The sequence below is a fragment of the Leptonychotes weddellii genome, chromosome 11 (assembly GCF_054177405.1).
Source record: "Leptonychotes weddellii isolate Sample4059 chromosome 11, ASM5417740v2, whole genome shotgun sequence".
NCBI lineage: Eukaryota > Metazoa > Chordata > Mammalia > Carnivora > Phocidae > Leptonychotes > Leptonychotes weddellii.
This window is the reverse complement of record NC_138379.1, coordinates 73,295,400-73,320,325: the sequence shown is the minus strand read 5'-3', so window position 1 is coordinate 73,320,325 and position 24,926 is coordinate 73,295,400. Positions and strand designations below refer to the sequence as shown.

Genomic DNA, 24,926 nt, shown 5'->3' with positions numbered 1-24,926 from the left:
CTCAGACCTTTGGCCCTCGCCTGTGTCAACCGGAAATGTGGGTGTGGAGAGTCGATTTGGGGACTGGTATGTTGGAAGAATGGAAGAGAAGCCCACGGGAGATGCGTAGGAACAGAAACTGTTCTTTGGGGATTCTGCTCTGAAGTTCAAGTACAGCTGCAGTTGGAGGGGACAGACTTCTGCCATGAAGGAAGATTTATATTGAGGAGATGTGCCTGGACCGTGCCTCTCCCTGGCCCAAACACATTCATGTGCACGAGCTTACAGTTTCCAGAATCAGCACAACCGGAAAATGTTCTGTTTAGCCTGCTGAATGTTCTGTATCATCCCAAACACCCTGGGATGTCCCAGGGCATACCGACCACTGATGCACTCAGAATGCATCATGATCTAAAACCAAAACCAGATTCTCAAAACAGCCAGTCGTTTGGCAGGGAATGGCTTCTAGGCATACAGTACAGACAGTTATGTGATATCCGTCCTGCAGCAAAACATTGGCTAGGGGGATTGGTTGAGGGAAAACAATGATTAGAAAATGCCCATTCACTGTGGTCATGTTTACACTCCGTTTGTCAACTAAAAATGTGTTTGTTTAAACAATGTCCTTGGTTTATAGTCATTACTCGGTAGCAGATAATGTGCTTGAATTTCACAAGTGTATGTGAATGATCTGGCAGAGCAGGGCAGCTGTCTTCAGTCAACATTTTCACATAGTGATAATTCTCAGGGAAAGAGAAAGACGTACTTAATACATAGCATTATACATCATCCGCCTTCCCAGTGACCGCAGTGCCCCCTAACGTATGTGTTAATTGTAAATTTTTCCCTACTATTTTCTCCCTACTATTTTTAAAACCTACATTTGATTTTCAGCCAAAATATAAAAATGTGGCTGGATGATCTCACAGTACTTTTGTGGGAATATGAAATGGGAGTTGCCAGAGCTTTGTGAAATTAAAGCTCAGGGCCAGTGTGGTTTTGTTGGGAATCGGGGCATATAGTAAAACAAGAGAAGACAGCAAACATCTGGCTAAAGTGTATTTTGTCTCACTTTTCTGCTCCCTGGTTGGTTTGCCTTTTGGGAGACTGACTCAGTGCGTAGCACACACGTTACCCACCCTGACTTCTGGTGCGGCTGAGCTCCTTCTTTCCAAGGACCGACAACTCAACACATTACCCCACTGCAGTCGTATTGTTTACAAGGGCGGCCCTCCTGAAACCCCCAAACATATATGCTCATCCCAGTGGCCTTGTGTGTGCGTCTCCAACATCACACGGTGCTCGAAGCCCGTGAATAGAGTGCAGCTTTGTCACTGAACTTGCCTCAGAGTTCGGGTCAGGATTCCTGCAACTATAGGCTTTGGTGAAGGACGGTGCCGTAGATCATGGTCATTCGTTAGAACTTTGTGTTTTTCTTTTTTAAGTAAGCTCTGTGCCCAATATGGGGCTTGAACCCATGACCCTGAGATCAAGAGTCGTGTGCTCTACTGACTGAGCCTGCCAGGTGCCCCTGTTTGTTTTTGATGAAGGTTTTTTGGTTGGTTTTAAGTGTTATAGAACCAAATCGCATAAATCTCCAAAAGCCATTTATCTGTTGTTTGAGTTAATGCACAATGTTACGTTAGTTTCAGGTGTACAACATTGTGATTCAATAAGTTTGCACATTATACTTTGTTTACCACAAGGATGACTACCATCTGTCCCCATACAATGCTATTACAATATTATTGACTATCTTCCCTACACTGTGCCTTTTATTCCCATGACTTACTCATTCCATAACTAGAAGCCTGTACCTCCCATTCTCCTTCACCCATTTCGTCCATCCCCTAAGCCCTCACCCTTCTGGCCACCATTGGTTTGTTGTCTGTATTTATAGGTCTGGTTCTGCTTTTTGTTTATTAAATTGTTTTTAGATTTCATTCATGAGTGAAGTCATGTGGTATTTGTTTTTCTCAGTCTGATTTATTTCACATAGCATAATCCCCTCTAGCTCATCTGTGTTGTCTCCAAGAGCATGAGCTCATCCTTTTTATGGCTGCATAATATTCCATTATGTATATATTATATATATATATTTATATAGCCCACATCTTCCTTATCCATTCATTTATTGATGGACACTTAGGTTGCTTCCATATCTTGGCTGTTTTAAATAATGCTAGTAAATATAAGGGTGCGTATATCTTTTTGAATTGATGTCTTATACCCAGTAGGGGAATTACTAGATCATATGGTAGCTCTATTTTTAAATTTTTTGAGGAACCTCCATACTATTTTCTATAATGGCTGTACCAATTTACATTCCCATCAACAGTGTATGAGTGTTCCTCCTTTTAAATTTTATTTTTAACTTATATTCAGTAAAATTTCACTATTTTAGTGTATGGTTGTGAGCTCTGACAAATGCATCCAATTGTATAACCCAGAACCACAGTCAAGATACAAACCAGTCCTGTTACCAGGTGGTAGCTACACTTGGGGTGAGCATAATGTGAGGTAGAGAGTAGCCCGATCACCATGTTGTACACCTGAAACAAATGTCACATTGTATGTCAACTGCACTTTGATAATAAAAACCCAGCCTTGTTACCCCTAATTATCTTGTGTTGCCTCTTTATAGTCAAATTCTTCCTCCACCCTTAATCTCTGGAAACCACTGATTTCTAGATGTCTTCTCCATCTCTACTTTTGCCTTCTCCAGAATGTCTTGTAAATGGAATTCTGCAGCTTTTGAGTCTGGCTTTGTTCACTTAGCGTAATGCATTTGAAATTCATCCATGATGCTACATATTCCCTTATTATTCTTGAATAGTATTCCATGATTCTATTGTATGTATGTATGTACCACAGTTTGTTTCTACATCCCAGTTGAGGGATGTTTGGACCATTTCCAGTTTTTGATAATGACTAATAATGCCACTATAAACATTTGCATATAGGTTTTTATGTTTTCTTTTCACTTGAATTAATACTAGGAGGGGGGATTACTGGGTTATGTGGTAACTGTAAGTTTAACTTCGTAAGAAAATGCCAAACTCCTTTTCAAAGATGCTGTACTGTTTGCCTGCATTCCCATTAGCAGCATATGAGAGAGAGTTTGAGTTGCTCCATATGCTTGTCAGCACTTGATACTGTCAGTTTATAAAAATTTTTAGACCATTCTAACAGATGTGTAGTGGTATCTTATTGTAGTTTTATTTTTTTTAAAGATTTTATTTATTCACTTGAGAGAGCGAGAACACATGTGCTCAAGCGAGGGGAGGGGCAGAGGGAGAGAGAGAGAATCTGGAGTAGACTCCACGCTAAGTGTGGATCCTGACGTGAGGCTTGATCCCAGGACCCTGAGATCATGACCTGAGCTGAAATTAAGAGCCAGCCCACTGCTTAACTGACTGAGCCACCCAGGCACCCCTTGTTATAGTTTTAATATGCATTTCCTTAATGGCTAATCATGCTAAGCATCTTTCCACGTACTTATATACTGTCTATGTATCCACTTCGGTGAAGTGTCTGCTCAGAACTTTTGTTCATTTTCTTATTGAGTGATTTTTTAAATTGCTGAACTTTGAGAAGTTTTTTGTATATTCTGGATACAAATCATTTGTCAGGTGTGTGATTTGCAAATATTTTCTCCCAGTCAGTAGCTTGTAGTTCCATTTTCTTAACAGTATCTTTTGCCAAGTAAAAGTTGTTACCTTTGATGGAGACCAGCTTTTCACCTTTTTCCTTAATGTGACATTCTTTGGGAGTCAAAGCTGAGAATTCCCTGTCTAACCCAGAGTCATGAAGATTTTTCTCCTATGTTTTCTTCTAAAAGTTTTATAAGTTTATGTTCACTTTTGGATCTATGATCCATTTTCAGTTGATTTTTAAAATAAATTATGAGTTCTGGGTTACAGTTTTTTTGTTTGCATATGGATATCCAGTCATCCCAGGACCACTTGTTAAAGACTATCACTTCTCCACATTATACAGTTTTTATTTTAAAAGAAAGAATATGATTCTACCTAGCATGAGAACTCAAACATCTTCTATCATGAAAGAAGAAAATTCCTTAGACCCATTGGCTCAGGAGTGGCTGAAAGAGAGAGTCCCCTTTGTTCGGAACACCACAATATTTGTTTTACTAGCAGTGTCCTAAAACCAAACATATTTTATATATTGCTGGATTTCTAGGTTGTTGAGGTTTTTTGTTTGGTTGGTTGTGGGATTTTTTGGGTTTTTGTTTGTTTTGCTCAGCTTTTTAGAAGAAGTTTTAACTATGGGCATGAAAATTCTTTTTTGACAAATTGGACATATACTAAAACTTTACAATGAGAACAAAACTGAAGTTCATTTAGTCTAACTCTTCCTTTTTTAAATTACAAAAATAATACGAGCTTGTAGTAAAATCTAAATACGGGTGACCCTTGAATAATACGAGCTTGAACTGCATGGGTCCACTTAGCTGCAGATTTTTTTCAATAAATACAGTACAGTACTGCAAATGCATTTTCTTTTTCTTGCAATTTTCTTTTTTTTTTTTAGATTTTATTTATTTATTTGAGAGAGAGAGCACATGAGAGGGGGGAGGGTCAGAGGGAGAAGCAGACTCCCCGCCGAGCAGGGAGCCCGATGCGGGACTCGATCCCGGGACTCCAGGATCATGACCCGAGCCGAAGGCAGTCGCTTAACCAACTGAGCCACCCAGGCGCCCCTCTTGCAATTTTCTTAATAACATTTCTCTAGCTTACTTAACTGTAATAATACAGTATATAATATATGTAACATACAAAATATGTGTTAACTGCTTATCGGTAAGGCTTCTGGTCACTGGTAGGCTATTATTAGCAGTTACGTTTTTGGGGAGTCAGAATTTATACAAGGATTTTCAACTGTGGGGTCAGTCCCCCTAGCCCCCACATTATTTAGAGGTCAGGTGTACTACAGAAGTATCATCTAGGGAGTGGTTTCCTACTACTTCCCCGCTTCCTTTCATTGGTCCCTTTGATGGGCTTCTCTTCCTTTTTATGACCTCAGATGTTGGTGTACCCCAGGGCTCCATCCTTGGATCTCTTTATTTCTTTATTTCACTTGCTCTGTAGGTGGTGTCATTTAGTCCTCTGGTTCTGTGAGCCACCTGTACTCCCAGGAGTCCAGGTTGTGTCTCCAGCCTAAGCTCTTCTCTGAACTCCAGACTGGTACATGTAGCTGCCTGCTCAGCACATCTACCGTGTGTAACAGCAGCTTCTCTAGAACAGAAATCTTCGGGGCGCCCGGGTGGCTCAGTCGGTTAAGCATCTGCCTTCGGCTCAGGTCATGATCTCAGGGTCCTGGGATCTAGTCCTGTATTGGGCTCCCTGCGAGTCTGCTTCTCCCTCTGTCTCTGCCCCTCCCCCTGCTTGTGCTTTCTCTCTCTCTCTCTCTCTCTCTCTCAAAATAAATAAATAAAATCTTTAAAAAATAAATAAATAAAACAGAGATCTTGGTCTGCTCTTTGTCCCATCTTTCCCTTCTTAGCCAATGGCACCGTCATTCCTCTGTGTGCTAAAGCCAAAAACCCAGACCTGACGTGGCACTCTCTGTAGCTCAGACGTGACATTCAGCGCTTCCGCAGGCTCTTCCACCCCTCACTGGAAGGCACACGCCCTGAATGGACCACTCTCACTATGCAGCTGCTCCCTTTCTGGCTCAGGCCACAGTGGTGCCTGGTCTAGAAGGGTGCCTTGCCTCCCAGCTCACGTCCCAGCTTCCACACTCACCCCTGCGCTCAGTCCCCCACACGGCAGCCACGGGGATCTTCAGGATGCAAAGCCCATCATGTCCTCCTCCAGCTAAGATCTTGCCAATGCTTCTATCACATTCTGAAGAAAATCCAAACTCTTTGAGCTGGCCTTCAAGACCCTACGTGATCCGACTACGGCAGATTTCTCCACATTTTATTTCCTGTGACGTTCCCCCCGCCCTGCTCACTCTGCCTTTTTGCTACTCTTTGAACACAAGACCATTCCCACTTTAGGGCTTTGCTTGAGCTGGTTCTCTGTCCCCGGGGTGCCCTTCCCAATGTTCTCCTCTCCACTGAGTCACCTATCTGCGAGAACTGTTACCTCTTCCTTGCCTCCCCTCTCGGTAATGCCTGCCTCCTCCTTACCTCCCCCATCTTCACAATCTGCTGTGTTTTTCTTCATAGAATTTATCACGACCTGGCCTTATATATATATCTGTTTGTTTGCTGTCTACCTTCCCAACTGAAATTTAAGCTTCCTGAAGGTGGGGACTTCATGTTATTCACTGCTCTATCGCCAACTTCTAGAACAGAACACAGCCCATAGTAGATGCTCAATAAACATGTATGGCAGGATTGAATACAGGATTAGAGTCATACGTGTAGACTACTTTTCACCCTACTTCACTCCCATGTCTTCTCTAGAGGTAATCACTGTTAATAGTTTGGTGACTAACTTCCAGGGCTTATAAACAATGCATTTATAAATGCAGGCACACATCCAGATTTTTTTTTTTATAGAATGCAAATTGTTCCATACCTTTATTTTCTCTCAATAATTTACTTTAGAATTTTTTTCCATTTTAGTTTATTTTTCCATGTAATCTAGCTATCTTTTTACATAGGTCTTTTTAGTGCTTACATTGTAGTTCATACTATAGATGTACCACAATTTATTTAATCATTTTGCTGTAGATAATGTGTGTTGTTTTCCCTCTTTCACTATTATAATCAAAGCTGCAGTGAATATGCTTGTACATAAATCTTTGTGCCTGTGGGAAAATTGGTCTCAAATTATAGAATTGCTTGGTCAGTACTTTGAGAGGTATTGCTTAGTTTGTCTTTCTAAAAGACTATACTGATTTACGCTCTTACCAACAATATATGAGTTCCCATTTCCCCATATCCTGGCCAACACTAGATATTACCACACGTCCCAAATATTTTTTAATGTTAGGGGAAAAAAAAGTTTAACTCTCTTACAAAAGAGAAAGCCAAAACTCTGGTGATTAGAAACCTACAGACAGGTAGATAACTAGCCACTTCCTATACTGGTAAGCTCCTAAGCTTCTAGATGTTAAATTAGCCTGTTTCATAAAGATAGTTCCTTTTAAAAGGAAATGTCAGAATTAAAGGAATAAAGTGATTTGAGATGAGAACTACGTTGTACCTGTGAAGAAGCTTTCTGATAGTGTTTTTAAGAAGTGACATTTCAGGGCGCCTGGGTGGCTCAGTTGGTTAAGCGACTGCCTTCGGCTCAGGTCATGATCCTGGAGTCCCGGGATCGAGTCCCACATTGGGCTCCCTGCTCGGCGGGGGGTCTGCTTCTCCCTCTGACCCTCTTCCCTCTTGTGCTCTCTGTCTCTCATTCTCTCTCTCAAATAAATAAATAAAATCTTTAAAAAAAAAAAAAAAGAAGTGACATTTCATAATGTATCCTGGGAGATCCCAAACCACAGGCCCAGGTATCCTCATTTTCTTGCTATAATTCATTCCCAGATTTTTTTTTTTTTTTTCCCTCAAGAAGAATCCACCACACAAAACCTCAAGTGTTAGCATTGGCTGGAGAGTTAATGGAAGACATAGCCATTGGTGATTTATTATTTAACAACTTTGTGGTTTCTACTGGGCTTTATGAGAAGGAGTCAAAGAACAAGAGAAGTTACCTGTTTTAATAACAATGACTGGGGCCCAAAACAGAAGCACGGGAATGAATAAGAAGAGAAATGCCAACCCAGAGGAGGGAAATACGATATACAAGTAGCACCCGGGTGTTTCTGTGACATGGGTTGGTTTTAACCCAGAGGTAGCGTGAGCGTTGGTTGGCTCACAGGCTTGCCTTTGCCCTTGTAGTGAGCTGTCAGGGCTGGGCCGAGTCCCAAAGGGCGACCCCTGAGTCTTCCCTATTTTCATCAGGTATCAAGATGGGCTTGGGATGAGAGGTACTTTTATGGCATCAGTATATTAGGGTTTGAAGAAGTCCTTGAAATTACCTGCTTTTTTTACTCGCTATATGGATGGCAAGACTGAGGCCCAGAGAGATAAAATGACTTACGTAGGTAATGATCATGACATTTTAAACACGATTCTATTGAGTAACGAAAAGCAAGAGCTCTTGAACTTTAAAGACGTAACAGAGTCTTGGACAGAAAAGTACTACTGCCTAGAAATTCCTAAGGCAGGAGTGGCACATAACTAGCTTACATGCCACCATACGCCCCTGCAAATGCCCACGGCAGACATCAGCAGTCCAACTCCGCTCTCTTTCCTCAGCCACGCTCTGACCCAGCCTGACCGGCCTCCTTCACACAGTGCTGTACGCAGCAGGTCGTAATGGATCTGAGTTTTCATGTGAATTAAAATCGATTTCTCTTTGCCGCCCCCCCGCCCTCCCCCCCCCCCCCATTGATGTATCCATGTGATTCATGATGTGGTAAGAGCTCTAGACTTTAAGCCGGAAGAACTTGGTTTGACTCCTGGATCTTCTTACTCCTAGCTCTGTGATCTTAGGCAAGTCACTGAGCCTTTCACTCGGTCTTGCGTCCAAAATGAAGAAGTTGAATTAAATCATCTTTAAGCTTCCTTCCAGCTCTGAAAAATGTCACGATTCAAGGTCTGGAGACCTCTCAGGAGGAATTCATAGTTGCAACTATGTGTTTTTATAAAGACCAGAGGGGGTTCTCAGGCAGTTTGTATATTACAAATCTATTCTCTATTCTTCAGTGTGGGTTTCTAGCTTTTTCTAAGTACTTCTTTTCATCTGCTCAGACTACTGACCCGTATCTCTGAAGCCAGAATTTAGGGGTTTAAAAGAGAGGGGGTGGGGACATGCCCACTTAAAACCAGACGAATTTTGGGAACCTCTTCTTGGCGGCAGGGAGCTCGAATGTTCGCACACATCAGGCTGAGCACAGCTCACCTGCCCACCGAGCAGTTCTAGGTCCTCTTCCCCTTCTTCCATTCTACCTCCTTACGATCAGGAGGCCCCACCCGTCCGACGGGTGTGGGTGAGTGGTCCTCTGAGCGCCCCTGGCTCCCTTCCACCCTGGCTCGTCTCATGACCTGCCGCCCTGTTTGTCTTCTAGGCCCCGCTTCCCTTCGGGCTTACCCTCTCCTCTCAGTGATCACTCGACAGCCCGCGGTCATCTCCCACCTGGTCTCCGCCCCCCCGGGAGCTGCCCAGGCCTTGTCCTGCCGCCCGGCCTCCGAGGCCGCCTCTGCCGAGGCCCCAGGGGGCGAGGCTCTGGGTAGCAGCGAGTCGGAGCCGGAGCAGCCCACGCCGCGGCAGAAGAAGCCCCGCCGGAGCCGTACCATTTTCACGGAGCTGCAGCTCATGGGCCTGGAGAAGAAGTTCCAGAAGCAGAAGTACTTGTCCACCCCGGACAGGTGAGAACCCGGGGAGATGACTGTCCGCAGGGAAGGCCCTTGGGAAGGGGAGATGCCTTTTGCTCTCAGGGTGGGACGGAGAGCCACAAGGACTGTGTTAGAGAGAGGTTCCTCATGATGGCAGGAGTCTCGTCCTTGGCTCGTGTAATCTCAGCCTGTTTGACAGAGCCCAGCCCACCTGCCCTCATCACACTTAAGCCCCGGCTGTATCCCCATATTTAACTACTCCACCATAAGAAACGAAGTCAAGTTTAGTGAATGGTGGCCCAGGCTCTGAGCTGGAAAATAGGTTTGGGGTTTAAAGCCACTTACAGTAGGATCAGACGCAGTGGGGTTCACTGGGCGTTTGGGACCTGTGACCTTCTCAGGCTTCTCCCCACCCTCCGACTCCCAGCTGGCTCAGGCTGCGGGCCTGGCTCTTGACTGGGAAGGCCTGGATTGATTCAGTTGAGGAGCTGTTAGATGTACTGGTAAATTTGGTGGATATCAAGTCAGAACCACTTGGCTGAGAGACGAGCAAGACCCGGATGTGAGTCCCTTCTTTAAATGCCTTTGAGAGCCAGGTGAGGGGACTGTGACCCCTGACTTACTCAGAGGCCTTAATATCTCACCTTATTTCTTTAATTTAGTATCTTAACTACAAAATATGCAAGAATGTGTATCTTACCTTATTCCTTCAAACTCATTCTGGGGATCTGGCTGGAGATGGCTGAGCTAATATGTGATCTTATTTATTGGGAGGATTTTCCAGGTCCTTTTTCTGTTCTTTTGCTCACTTCCTTGTCTGTGTTAGGTTTGTCTCTAGTCCTATTAAAGAGAAAGGGAAGGAAACTCACATGCATCTCTTAAGCTAGTTAGTAGCTGTTTGACCCAAATTTAAGAGAGAGAGGAGTATACAAATCACTGATCAAAGGGCATCTGTTTACTGATTCACTTAATCGAGCCCCCCATCAGCTGTGTGCTGGGGGTTTGCTGGGGGCCAGACACTGCAGCAGGGGCTGTGAGTCCAGAAAGTAGGAGACAAGAGTCCTGCTCTGGAGGAGATCCTAGGGAAGGACAGGACAAAAAGTACCCACAACACAGGGCACGGGTCCTGGTGCCAATGTGTTTCCAAGGGCTGGAGGAGCCCAGAGACGTTGCTCAGTGTGTCAGATGGAGCTCAGGAAGGCATCTCAGAGGAGGCAACACTTAAGAAGAGCTTTGAGTCCAGAGGGAATGGCCCACACAGGCACAGAAGCACGTCTCACTGGGCACATCGAGGGAACTGCAGGCGGTCAGGATGTCTCCAGGCTAAGGGGCAGATGGGAGCCTGGCAGGAGATGAGGCTGGAGGTGGGAAGGCTCACATGCCTGGCCAAAGAATGCCGACTTTATCCTCGTTGACAGCCACTAAGAGCGGGAAGGGACGTGGCCAGATTTACATTTTAGACTCCTTGCTTTGGTGGCACCCTAAACGGTTGATTTGAGAGGGAAGCAATGGAGCAGGGGGGTGGGAGGGAGCCCAGGGATCGTCACTGAAGACTAGAATTAAGGTGGTGACAGTGGGCACAGAGAAAGGGGAATAGATTGGAGAAGAGTTGAGAAGGTGGAATGGACAGACTTGACATTGGTGTGAGAAAGAGAGAAGAGAGCTGGGAAGTCTGCTCCTCCTGGATTGGGCCACGGCGTAGACAGGGATACCAGGACCGAAGTTGCAAGGTAGAGGGCAGAGTGGGTTTGGTGGGGGAAAGGGTGAGTTCTGTTTGGATATGAGCATCTGGGGAGCCTTTGGCCAGACAGTGGAGATGTGGCTGTGAATTGGAGATTGACAGAAGGGATCCCCAGTTATCAGGAGCTATTTTGGTGCCCCCAGCAGGTAATGGAGAGCCTCGGGGAGTTGCGCAGCCAGTGGAGGTGGGCGCCATTATTTATGACTTGCATGGTAGTACACTGAAAGGGCTTCAGCAGGCGTGGGTAGAATTTTAGGCTTATTTTCTAGAAGTCAGAGAATGTTTTAACAGAAATGTTCATTCCTAATCAAGCTCCTGGGACTTCCTGATACCTGCCCAGGCACCTCTCAGGTGACCTACGCAGGACTGATTCACTTGCCTGGGGAGAAGGACACCATCTGGCTGGCATGGAAGCTGCTGCCTTAACCCGCCCTCTCCCATGTTCCTCACCTCCCTACGTGACCAGCACCATGAGCACTCCCTCCTCCCACAGCTTTCTGTGTCTTCCCCTTTGTTTGTTTCTCCAGTTTCCTAGGTGACCCCATTTAAGCAAATATGCAGGGAAGTGAGAATTTCTAACGGTGGCAGGTAATGAGAGAAAGCCGATGACAGTGAAGCGCGTTTCTGTAGCCAGAGTGAGTCAGGGGTGCATTTTTCCCAAGTGAGCTAACACCATTTGCTAATGCAGTGGCCGAGCTGTGAACTGAGCCTGCCATTGACTAATGCACCTGATGGCCTTAGGTGAACCGGCCTGGAAGGCGCAGTGGGAGCCTGGGAGACCAGAAGCCTGTGGGACAGCCCCCTGGGTTTTTGGTTCTTAATGAATGGCTGCTTGGGAAGCAGCGCTTCATTAGTGGGGAGAGCTAAGTGCTGTTGGCGCTGGGAATTTATTAGCTTCAGTCTGTTAATCACTTCGAGTAAAACTGTTAGCTTCCAGTAGCCCTTTTCCTGGGACAACCAGATATATGTGAATGCAGATGTAAGACAGGTTCTGAGGTTTTTTTGGAAGGAAGACTGTTTTTATTGTTGGAGATTTATTTTTTATTTTATTTTTTTTTTAATTTTATTTATTTGACAGAGAGAGACAGCGAGAGCAGGAACACAAGCAGAGGGAGTGGGAGAGGGAGAAGCAGGCTTCCCACCGAGCAGGGAGCCCGATGTGGGACTCGATCCCAGAACCCTGGGATCATGACCCGAGCTGAAGGCAGACGCTTAATGACTGAGCCACCCAGGCGCCCTATTGTTGGAGATTTAAATCGTGCCCTCTGGTCGGAGCAGGGGGCTGAGCAGCCGTAGTGCCAGCAGTCAGTATCTGGAACCTTCACTGCCGATACCCACTGGCCTTGCTCACGTGAGATGCTGCTCAGCACTCCTTGGGGAGAGAAAGTTGAGGCCGAGAACACACACCCAGGAGTCCCCATGGCTCAGGCTTGTGGCTGTGAAGGTTTGTGGGACCTAAGGGACCTCAGAGCCACAAATTGTAATGTTCAGACATCTAGGACTTCGAAAGTGGTGACCCCCGCTCCCTGTGGCGAGGGTGCCCATCCCAGGTTGCTGCTCTAGAAACCCATAGCTGCAGTGACCAGGGTTGGAGCCACAGGGAAGTGGTCCTTCCAGTTGGCGCTCAGGTAGTAGACTTGGGGTTCTTCTCAATATAGGTCCATAGTTGTAGTATTGAGGACTGAGTTTGGAAGCCTGGTTCTCTTTCTCATTTAATATGCTCCAGTTGGGTTGTTCGCCTTTTCTCCTCAAAAACCAGAGCAAGAGCTTTCCTTTGACAGATTGAACTTGTGCAAAAATGTGGTGGGTGGAGGGGAGCCCCCATACAGGCGGAGGTATACAAGCCAGACATAAGTAGGTTTACATCCCGGCTCCACCTCTCGCTCTAGGATCATCTACCGGGGGTCAGCAAAGTTTTTCTTGTACGGGGCCAGAGAGAAAATAATTTCAGTCTCTGTCGCAACTAACTACTCACCTCCGAGGCTGCAGCAGGAAAGCAGCCATGGACAGTACCAGACAAATGGGTGTCTGCGTTCCAATAAAAACTTTATTTACAAAAACAGGCAGCAGACAGGATTTGTCCATGGTTACCGAGAGATTCTAATCTCTCCAAGCTTCAGATCTCTCATCCATAAAATGGGAATAATTATACCTACTTCCCAGCGTCATGAAAGGAATAAATAAGACAGCTTAGGTTGGGGGCTGAGCCTGGGGCCTGGGATGCCACGGTTCTCCAGAAATGGTTGCTGTGTTGTTGGAAGTAGCTCCAACCTCACACTTGCCAGGAATGGCTTTGACATTCAGGACTTTCCAGAAGGCTACAGAGAAATGCAGAACCACGGTTAGCAATAGAATGGGAAGCAGGAGGGGCTACAGATGGAATGTTTCTTTTGGAACCCAACATTATAACAGTTTAGGGCAGCTACAGTGAATGAATCCATCCTTTGGAAAGTATTTTTGAGCCCTTGGTCTGGATTGAGAACCTGATAGGCACTTTTGTGGACAGAAAGGAAGCTCTTGCGGTTGAGTCAGGAAGGCAGAAAGTACTCGTGGGAAACAGAGAATGCTTGAGAACGTGGAGCCACCCGGGTGATGGCTGACCAGTGGGAAGGTCCAGAGGGCAGAACCTGTGGGAGGTGTCATGGGGGTGGGGAGGCTCCCCTGTAGGAGGGGCCTTGCGCTGCATCTGTGGTGATAAGCAGGATTTTGACAAGGATGGCAGGTCTTTACTTTTCCTTTCCAGTTTGGATTTGGGGGCAGAGTCCTCATTTTGTATGGGATCCCAGTAAAGACTCTGTCAGGTCAGAAGGAGGACTTCGCGATCAACGCTGAGAAATCCTTTTCAGGTCCCGTGCAGACAGTGTTTCCAGGATGATGACACCAGGTGTCCTTGGGTTATAGGCATCTGTTTCTTAGGTTCTCAGAGTTTCATCCATGAGATTCTTGGGGGAAGAACTGGTTTAATGGGGGAAATCCATGCTCTGATAGCAGTGCCTAGAGCTAGTCCACAGGACCCCATCCCTACTGCCCCTTCCCTCCTTCCTCATCCTTCCTTTGTATCTCACGCCTTCTAGGCTGGACTTGGCCCAGTCTCTGGGACTCACTCAACTGCAGGTGAAGACTTGGTATCAGAACCGCAGGATGAAGTGGAAGAAAATGGTAAGAAAGAAGAGAGTGAGTCTCACCGTGCCCCCATCATGATAGGGAAAATTCTTACTCCAGGGCTGGGAAGAAGGCAGGAAGGACCATTGGTGGTTTGGGGTTCCAGAGAGTGGAAGGCCTTTTATGATGCTGGCTGGCTGGGAGGGAGGTAGTTGGGACAGTCAGATAAGCCATTTCTCCTGACCTGGATTTCCTGACCAGCAGGATATTCTTTTTCACAGTTTCCTTAGAAATAAAAGAAAGCCCACAAGCTTCTCCGTTGCTAGTTTTAACCCCACCTGCTAGCCTTTTCAAAGAACTTCCTTCCCCCTCCCACCAGTCGCCAAGAATAGAAGTCAGGACTGTTTGTTTATTATGACATATAGGGTGCATCTGTTCCTGGGCTCCGTGTGCTGTAATGCAGGGGTTGTCAGGCTTCGGTGGGTGTCAGAGGAACCTGGATTGCAGGTAAAAATGCAGAAGTCTAGGCCCTCCCAGGATCCTGAGTGCAGAGGTCCGCGACAGGGCTGGGAATGTGGTGTTCACAAGCTCCCAGGTTCCTCTGATGCACATGGTATCATGGACTAAGCTTTCCCTAAAACTGCTTTACGACCTAGCTAATGAATCATTCCATCTTTGGTTTCTAAATGGACCTATTAGCATAAACAACTCTCTCTCTAAAAAAAAAAAAAAATAGACATCTCCATATTTTGTGAGGGACTCCACTTCATCATAGTTCACTCTTTCTTAAAAAAGAGCAAATTTGAATAATCTGTTAAATCCGTATTTTCCAAATTGGTTGGCGTGTTTCATTGCCAGTTTTGTAAACCACAAGGGAAAAGGTCAAAGCCCAGAGAAAAGAGGTGAGCTGGGAAAAGAGGGTGGGAAGCAGCCCGTTTCCTTGAGAGACCAGGGAAGCGATGGCCTGTGCCTTGAGACTTCCTCACACCCTCACCGAACCTTACTGGCCCTTTCTCCTCTTGTGCGGGCCAGGTGGTCCAGACCTGCTTGGATGACACTCTAATTTGCTAACCCATCGGGCCACAAGCCATCTTTCCTGGTGTTCGAGGGCTGGAATATGATTTTTTTTTTTTTTACAATTACTAAAACTGAGGTCCTTCTTCCACCCCTAGTTTTCAGGAAAACAGGTAAGTTAATAGCTATGGGTGCCTGGGTGGCTCAGTTAAGCATCTGCCTTTGGCTCAGGTCATGATCCCAAGGTCCTGGGATCGAGTCCTGCCTGCACTGGGCTCCTTGCTCAGCGGGGAGTCTGCTTCTCCCTCTGTCCCTCTCCCGTTCCTTCTCTCTCTTGCTCATTCTCAAATAAATAAAGTCTTCTAAAAAATAGCTAATAGATACGGAGACATTTCCTCAATTTTGTGCTTTTGTCCAATAATTTTTTTCTGAAAACGTTAGTTCTTGCTGTTGCCTTCTAACAATGAGAAAAATAAATACGTTGTAAATTAATATTGATGGCAACATTTTTTTTAAAAGCCAGTGAGGCAGTGTGTATTATATTCCCAAAAGGGAATTCCTGGGCAAATCTCATAATTTCCTCTGGGGGGACCCGAGCCTGCGAGGGAAGGATGTTCAGGTGGAGGCCGTGGCTCACAGAGTGCTTACAAAGTGAGGCCGAGACGTCAGTACAAACACACGTATACCGGATGAATCCACAAATGTGTATTAGCATCTCTTGTGAACGGTGCCTTATCCTGGGCACTGTAGGAAGTAATGAAATGAGATAGAAACTTGCCTTCATGGCATTTGTGATCTCGTTGGAGAATCAAGGTCCAGAAAGCAGCCAGGGCAGCTTTGAATTTTAATTATTGTAGGTGTATAAGCCCGGAAATGTTCAGGGCATGGGTATTTGAGAAAGGTGTAGGAAGATGTTGAAGGATAAATGGGATTCGATTAAATATGTAGTCGGTCCAAAACCTCCAGAATGCTATAGACACATGAAAATGTTGGTGAAGGGACACCTGGGTGGCTCAGTCGGTTAAGCACCTGCCTTCAGCTCAGGTCATGGTCCCAGGGTCCTGGGATCGAGCCCTGCATCGGGCTCCCTGCTCAGTGGGGAGCCTGCTTCTCCCTCTGCCGCCCGCTCCCCCTGCTTGTCCGCGCGCCCACGCTCACTCTTGTCTCTGACAAACAAATAAATAAAATCTTTATTAATAAACAAAAAGAGAGAAAGAAAAGAAAAGAAGAGAATGATGGCAGAAACCTCCCGGGGAATTGATCTTTCTCAGAAAGAACCAGATCGGGGAGTTAGAAACTCTGGGCCCGAGTTCTCATGCCTGTCCCTCCCTGGCTGACTTTGGACTTGGGCAAGTCCACCACCCACCTCCTTCCTCATCAGTCATCATCATCGAAATCAAGGTCTCCTGAGTGGCAGAGGCATTGTTGAAATCGGTTATCAGCAATCTCTTCATGAGTCAGACGATTAAGGAATTGACAGCCTGCCATCCCCATCAGCACCGCGCCGCCCGATGCCCGTGGGACGAGCGTGTGCCTTCACCTCTGACGTTACCTGTTGTTCACCAGCCACTGGGCCGGCGGCACAAGTGGGAGCTGGTTATTGAGGGTCATCCACGTCGCATAAAGCAAAATGGAAGTCAGTTAGCACATTTAACCTCAGCATTCCACGGGCCGACCAAATTCAGGTCCCTTGGGGAGGCGGGAGTGCCAAGCTCTCTGTCCACTCTAGCAGTTCAATGTTGAGCCTCAGAATGGAGCACCAGGCGATGGAGAAGCCAAGATAAGTCACAAAACTGTCCGTTACACAATAAAATAAGAAAAAAGTACTCCCGTCAGGTGGGAGGAGGCTGCCCCGTGAAACTAGTAATTATTCAGAGGGATCAGGGCCACAGTGGGATTTACTGGGTTCAAAATCAGGATAGAGAAAGGGAGGGCTTCATGGAAGAGGTGCTGTCTAAATTGGTTTCGGTGGATGAATAGAAGTATGCCAAGCAAAGGTGAGGAGCGTGTCACAGGCAGAAGGAAGGAGCCGGAGCACCTGGGGCACTTTGAATGACTTCAGAATGGCCAGAGCTAAAAATGGGAAGGTGGTTGTTCCGTTGCAGGTCTAGAATTCTGACTCTCCCAGAACAGCGAGGCATTGTTGGGATCCTGATTGCCTCATGTGTTTTCCTAGTAGAACTCTTTCAAGGCTATCTCTTCAAGTACTGGGAGGAAAAGAAAAAGCTAATTGGGTAATAAAGATGTCTCAAGGCTAGTCACCTAATTGGAACTGGAAAAAGATTAGCACTTGATTCTCAAGAGCTACTCACACGGCAGCCAAGGAGAGCACTGCCAGAGGCCAGATAGCATCTTGGACTAGTTTTTACCGGTCAGCATTTGTAACCTATAGAGGGTTGGGTAAATTTAATCTTGCACATGAGGTGGGACACTCACCCTCTATTCCATTTCTGTTTGGCTTGAGTTCCGGGAGGACCCAGAGTTTTGCAACAGGCTGAAAGTGCCTCATCATTCAGGGATCTCTCTCAGCTCTAAAACCTAGTTCCATGAGAGGATCCAAATGGATACCATCCTCCTGCCCCGGTCACGGAATTGGGGGGGCCACATACCATGCACCGTCATCGTCTTTGGTGCTGCAGATCTCCAGATGGTCAGCAGTTCCACGAAATGGCTAATGGTGACTATCTATGTGATCTTGAGCAGGTTACTTAACCTCTGTGGCCTGTTTCCTCATTAGTAAAATGCCTCATACATATGTACCTTATAGCTACTAACTGAGCTCATCCCTGTACGAGCTGAGAAGTGTTAGCCGCCATCCTCCTCTTCCTCTTCCTCTCCTCCTCCTCCTTTTTCTTTATTATTATTTACCTGGCCACGTAATTCAAGTCTCCAGAGAATCCACAATTTGGGAGGCCAGAAGACATAGAGACAGAAAATGAATTCTATAGGTTTCTGGGGCCCTGAACCTTTCTTCTGGGTGAGAACAATCCTGGCTGTTTGTTCTTGCTCGTTCCTCACTTGCCGGGCCTACTCCCACTTAGTGCCTTAGCATGTGGGGCCCCGTCTGAGACGGCATTGCATCTTCAGGCAGAGACAGGCTGCTGAACAGGGTGCTGGGAAGAGATTTGTGCCGGAGAATCTGAACTTGCTTCTCAGCTTCATGGAAATAGTCATCGGTTGATCCGACTCTCCCAGCTCCAGAGAGCCGCAGATGAAGACCAAGAAAAAGGGGCAGAAAGCACCCCTAGTGAAGGAGTCTGTGACCCAGGGTCTGCCGGGAGACGGGGGGACTGCAGGTCAGTATTAGAATCAGAAAGCACGGTGGCATATACGATGTATCCCTCGCTCGTTATGCACGATGAGATCCGGGTAAGAGCGTAGATTCAAGTGGGCAGGGTTGTGTGTTCAAATCCCAGCCCTGCCCTTGGCTTTGCTCTTGGACCATGACAAACCACCTCGGCCTGCTCGGTTTCCTGTCTGAGTGATGGGGGAGGCAGAAGGTTCCTCCCTGCACTGACAGTCCATGCTCTGCTGTCAGACTGCCTGTCTCCCACCTGAGCACCTTGGGAAGGAAACAGGCCTGTCCTGACATCTTCAGCAACAGAACATTTGAATATCTAGTTTAAGGATTTGGGGGGCGGGGGGGGTGCTCTGAGGCTGGCAGCAAGCACAGCCACTAGAAGTAGATGGTGTCTAGCTGTTTTTCCGAGAGGCATGTGACCTCAGGTGCTGTGGTGGGTTGTCTGGACTCCCCCCACCAAGGGGACTAAATTGGCTTTAGGAATAATTGGGCGGGAGGGATCCCGGGAGGAGGGCCATGGGGTGCATGAGAATGAGCAGCTCCTGGCATGGGGCGGTTGTGAGATAATTGCATGTCTCAGGTGTGCTGGGAGGCAAGGGGCCAGAGGTCGAGCGCGGGAAGCAGCCAAGAGGGTAGTTATCTCCTAATTACTGCTTGCACTGGAATGTTTTATTCCATTTAGAAAATGGTCTGATTGTTTTGATTTTTTTTTTTTTGTGCGGTAGGAAAACAGCCAGGTGGGGTCTATCCAAGCTGTGTGGGTGGTGTTCGCTAATTGCTGGGCTGGACTTTCTTTTGCCAATTAGGTGGGTTCCTTAGACCTGCCCTATTATAACTTGATTACTATATGGGGCAACTTAATTTTGTAGAACCTCTTTTATACCAAGTGGAGCTGCTTTCAACATGTAAATTCCATCTTGGCACATCTGGGCACTTTCAACAGCCTGCACTCAGACTGAAATAAAAATCAGATGCTGACTTAGGTGAAAAGGAATATAGGGATGCCTTCTCCCCAGAGGTGGATTCTGTCAGCATCTATACCTTGTTAGAGGTCCCCTTCATATTTTCGTGTTAGCTGTGCGCATGGAAAGTGCAGTGGCTGAGCAGATTCCCAGCTAAAAGGAGATGGTTTTGAGAGCTTATGGGTTTCCTCATACCTTATACAAAAAATAACTCAAAGTGAACCATAGACCTACATGTAAAAGCTAAAACTGTAAAACTCTTAGAAGAAAATTTGAGTAAATATTCATGGCCTTGGATTCGGCAAAATCCTCTGAGCACACCAAAAGCACAAGCAACGAAAGAGAAAATAAATTGGACTTCATCAGAACTAAAAACATTCGTGCTGTGAAGGACATCACCAAGAAAGGGAAAAGACAACACACAGAATGGGAGAACACCTTTGCAAATCTTGTATCTGGTGATGGACTTGTATCCAGAATGTGTATAAAAAACTCTTATGACTCAACAATAAGAAGATAACCGAATTTTCAAATGGGCAAAGGATTTGAATAGATATCTGTCTAAAGAAGAGATATGGCTGGCCCATAAGCACAGGAAAAGATGCTCATCTTCTTTAGTCATCAGGGAAATGGAATTCACAAACACAGGGTACCACTTCCTACCCACTAGTGTGGCTGTAATCAGAAAGACGTACCCTCAAGTATTGGTGAGGATATGGAGAACTGGAACGCTCATAAACTGCTGATTGGAACATGGTGCTGTCGCTTTGGCAAACAGTCTGGAAGGTCCTTGAAAAAAGATAGAGTTACCATATGACCCAGCAATTCCAGTTGTAGGGATACACCCAAAAGAAATGAACAGATATTTCTATATTCCTCTTCATAGCAGCACTATTCACAACAACCAAAAGGTAGCGGCAACCCAAGTGTCTCTCAGGTGATGAATGGGTAAATGGAATGTGGTATATTCCTACAATGGCTGTTAGTTGGCCATAAGAAGGAATTGAAATATTGATATAGGCTGCAACATGGATGACCCTTGAAAGCACCATGCTGGTGGAAAGAAGCCAGTCGCAAAGGATAACATATTGTATAACTCGATTCATATTAAATGGCCAGAATAGGCAAATCTGTAGAGACAGAAGGCAGATGTGTGGTTGCCTAGGCTTGGGGGGCAGGGCCTGGGGCAAACTACGGTGGCTGTTAATGGGTGTGGGGTTCATTTTTGGGGGTGATGAAAATGTTCTAAAATTGGATTCTGGTGATAGTTGTACAATTCTGACTACTCAGAATCACTAAATCGTCACTATGAATGGGTGAAGTGTATGGTATGTGAATTATATCTCAACAAAGCTGTTTAAAAAAGGAACTTTTGGCTTATTGAGTTACTGCCTTCATTACTACAGTTCAGCACCCGGAGGTCCTGTCCTCTTGAAGGAAAGAGATGTAATCGATAAGGATTTAGTGACTGAGTAGAGTCAGTTGAAAGTTATTTGTCTGGAGCATAAAGCAAGGGATAGTTGCAAGATTTACCTTCAAGGAACCTCTGTTCAACTACGGAAGATAAGATTAAGCGGGCTATGTAAGTAGCAAAAACACATTTCACTCCTAATTATCTGTGCTAATCCAGGTCCTCCTGAAGCTCTTCTCACCAGCTGCCCAGAAAAGCCACAAGGGCAGCAAGTCAGAGTTCAGAGCCAGTGGAAGAAGGGACTGTCTGTGATTCTCTAAAGTAACCTATACATATTCTTAAAGTTCTCCCTTTGTTAAGTCAGAATATTCTCATGGACATCACACGTTGGGATAATAAATGTGCAAGTCCTTTGAGATCAGCAAAGGCTATTTGGGACACTGTTACTTTGCTTGCTTTGTACCTTTCTTCACCTCCAGGGAAAGGCTCGTTGTTCAATACCAGTTCAATACCATTCACCAGTTGGTGAATGCCTGCTACGTGCAGGGGCTGAGTGGGAGGGGCAGGCAAGTAAACATGCAGGGACAGTGGTTTGTGACAAGTGCTCTAATGGAGGAAATGTAAGAGCTCATCGTGCACATGGTGGAGGGCCTTTGACGTGGACCTGGGAGGTCAGGGAAGCTCCCCGGAGGAGCACTCTCTAAGCGGAGTTCACCAGGTGAGGAAGGTGGGAGGCCTGTTCTGCACGGCAGGAAGAGTTCTTGCTCTCTTGTATACATGTATCTGTTGGTCACCCTCTAAGACACAGCTGCTAAGGAGCAGAGTTAGAATTTAACTTAGTGATTGGACTTTCAAAGCTAGCTAGAACTTTCTATTCTCTACTCCGTCTTTGAACCATTCAGTTGTATGTTCCTTATATTTTTTCTGATTACAGAAATACTTACACATGATCATTGTACCAAAAAATTAGAGAATACAAAAAAGAAAAAAGAAAAAATTTAAAAATTCTCCATGATCTTGACACTGCGAACAGGTTGTCTGTCCTCCAGATTGGGTTATGCTGGTTTATAACCTGCTTTCCACAAAAGTGCATCAATGATATTTCCCATGTCATTAAACATTCTCCTATGTAATGATTGTAATGGTTATCAAGTATTCTCTCTTTGGGATATACTATAATTATCTACCCAATCATATAGCAAAAGTTTATTTCCCCCCAACTTTCGCCATTATAACCAACTTTTTGATGTACATTTTTGCAAATCAGTCTTTATCTCAGTCTTTGATGATTTACTTAGGCTAAATTATTAGAAGTGGAATTTCTGTATGCACATATTAAGACTTCTGATTCGAATTCTCAGACTGCCTTTTGAGAAGGTTGTACCAATCACCCTTCCACACGATTTATTTTCCTGCTTGCTACAAATATTGTCTTTTTAACTTGTCAACTTGATAGATAATGCATTAATATTTTAATTTTTATTTCTTTCCTTACTGTTGAAGTTGGATTTTTTAATGTGTTTGTGATCATTTTATTTAAAGCCAAAATATGTGATACTTGCTGAAAGTGCATTGAACATTTAAAGAATGAAGATGTCTTGGGGCACCTGGTTGGCTCAGTCAGTTAAGTGTCCGACTTTTGCTTAGGTCATGATCTTGGGGTCCTGGGATGGAGCCCCGAGTCGTCGGGCTCCCTGCTCAGCGGGGAGTCTGCTTCTCCCTCTCCCTTTGGCCCTCTGCCACTCATGCTTGCGCACCCATGTGCTCTCTCTCTCTTTCAAATAAGTAAATAAAAATTTGTTTTAAATGTCACCTTAAAATAATAATAATAAAGAATGAAGATGTCTTTATACTCTAGAGGTGATGGGTTGAAAATACCTTTTGCCAGACTATCACTGCTGGGAAGGAACGGTATAGACACTGTTGAGTGGGAAAGTGGAGGGAGGGAGTTATTTATTAGACTTAATGACTTTTTTCTCCCACATAGGTTCTTAAAGGTGGACAGGAAGCACCCACAAAACCCAAAGGTCGTCCCAAGAAGAACTCCATCCCCACATCAGAAGAGATCGAAGCTGAAGAGAAGATGAACAGCCAGGCCCAGAGCCAGGAGCGCCTTGCACCCTCCCAGAGACAGGAGGAGCTCTGTGACCCACAGGAACCAAAAGCATGCGACGTCCCCTTAGAGGTGGCAGAGCCCCCCGGCCAGCCCCAGGAGTTGCCAGTAGCCTCTTCGGAACCCCCACCATCAAGCTAAGATAAAAACTCTTTTGGGGGAAAGGGGAGACGGGGAGGAATGGAAAGAGGGAAGTCAGGGAGAACAGGGAGGGATCTGCTTCCCAAAGCCTGGTAAACTTGGGGAGAAGAGATCCACGTCTCCCAACCCCCACGGGTCTCAGTGGTTTTCATCACAAGCATTTGACGAAGACTTGCTTGCCTTAGGCCTTTCCCTTCCTGAAAGGCTGCTTTAGCCACGGGATGCCCTTGATGAAGGGAGACAGTGCCTTGGAACTGCCTGCCCCTGCTGGGGTGAGGGCTGTGGGGCCCACACCCCCCTGGTGCTGGCGCAGTGAAGGACTGCCCCGGGCTCTCTCCCTCCAGCCCCTGGGCAGCCAGTCATCAAAGCAGAGAGATCATGGAGGAGCTTGGGCAGCAGGCCTGGCTTCCTTGCTGACTCAGCACTTATTTCTGTAGTTTTAAAAGAGAATTTAATGTTTTTGGTTGTTGGGTTTTTTGGGGGGTGGGTAGGGTGGGCCCGGTGAGGGTGGGCAAAGAAGAGTTGGGGGAAGCGAGTTCTGAGTTACTAGAATTGTTTCTGAATAAAGTTCGTTTGAAGACACGTGTGCCTTTGTACCCATTATAAGATGGTCAGGTGACCCAAGAACTGAGAAGCCTTGGTTTTCTTGCTTTATTGAGTTGCCATCCCAGAAGCTGCAAAGCAGATTATGTTAAGATAACTTTTATTTTTTAATTAAAGATAAATCTTTCAAAAGGATTGGGTGTTTTGTGTCTTCTGGGGAGTATATTTAGCCTTGTCTGTATACGTCTTATGGAAAGACCCAGAGAGATAGCCCGTCTCCCTGGGCTTTCATTTCCCCCACTATAAAATAAGAGATTGGTCTCTGCCCACCACCCCTCCCACCACCTTCTGCCAGAGCAGCTCTGTCGTCAGCCACTTTCCATTGTGGGCTTCCAGCTTTAAAAACAGCTTTACTTTTTTGTAAGAGATAATAAATATATGTGCTTCAAAAGTCAAACAAAAAGAAGTCTTGCTTCTCCCACCTACTCCCTCCCCCACCCCTCCCCTAGCCTGCACAGGTAACCATTTTTTACAGGTTTCTTGTTTATCTTTCTTTATTAAGTATCCATTTGGATGATGGGCTCTGCACCTTTTTAACAAAAGAAGATTTGAGAGCTTCTTGGCTAGAGGTGCTCTGTGATTTTAAATTTAAAACCATGTCCCACTTTCAGGAAGAACAGGAAAGAGGGAGGCTCCAGACTCGCTCAAGTAGGAATTCTGACCCTTTCTTGTCTGGTTGTCGTGCCCACGGGCCCCGAGGCCTGAACCCACAGAGGTCCTCTTGCTCAGCATTGATGTCCGGCCAACTGTCAGTTATTGATCACGGGGTAACTGCCCTGTTGTGGGCTCGGGAAACATCTACCTGGTTTCGTATTGGCCCCAACTAGGGAGCAAAACCTGTTGCTAGTTCTGTAAACAACTCATGTAATTCTTTGGAAACTTACACACGAAATGATCTGCTTGTTTACAACCATGGGGCGCCTGCTTCCCTCCATTAACACTGCCAGTCAGAGTGACTGCGATTTCCACTTGGCTAGGCAGCGCCTTCATTCCCTCTGCTCTTGAGACCAGCACAAAGACAGCCGTCTTTTTCTTACCTCTCGCGAACAAAGGAGCTAAGGATTGGGCCTCCCGAGAACCAGTTTGTGCAGACCACACCCAGCTGTGTGCGAGGTTTCCGGTGCTGTGCAGGCGAAAAGCTGCCTCCTGCATCTCTAGCCCACCCCCTGGGGACAGTTTTATGGTCTGCCTACTAAGC

General features: G+C 45.9%; 1 protein-coding gene across 1 annotated transcript in view; it reads left to right on the top strand.

Moving 5' to 3' along the window:
* BARX2 (BARX homeobox 2) overlaps positions 1-23,908 on the top strand; it is a 67,935-nt gene extending 44,027 nt beyond the window's left edge. Inside the window, exons 2-4 of the mRNA XM_081797440.1 lie at positions 9,073-9,373; positions 14,156-14,240; positions 22,859-23,908. Coding sequence (XP_081653566.1) covers positions 9,073-9,373; positions 14,156-14,240; positions 22,859-23,125 — 653 coding nt within the window. The 3' untranslated portion in view covers positions 23,126-23,908. The remainder of the gene's footprint in view (positions 1-9,072; positions 9,374-14,155; positions 14,241-22,858) is intronic.
* The last annotated feature ends 1,018 nt before the right edge of the window (positions 23,909-24,926 follow it).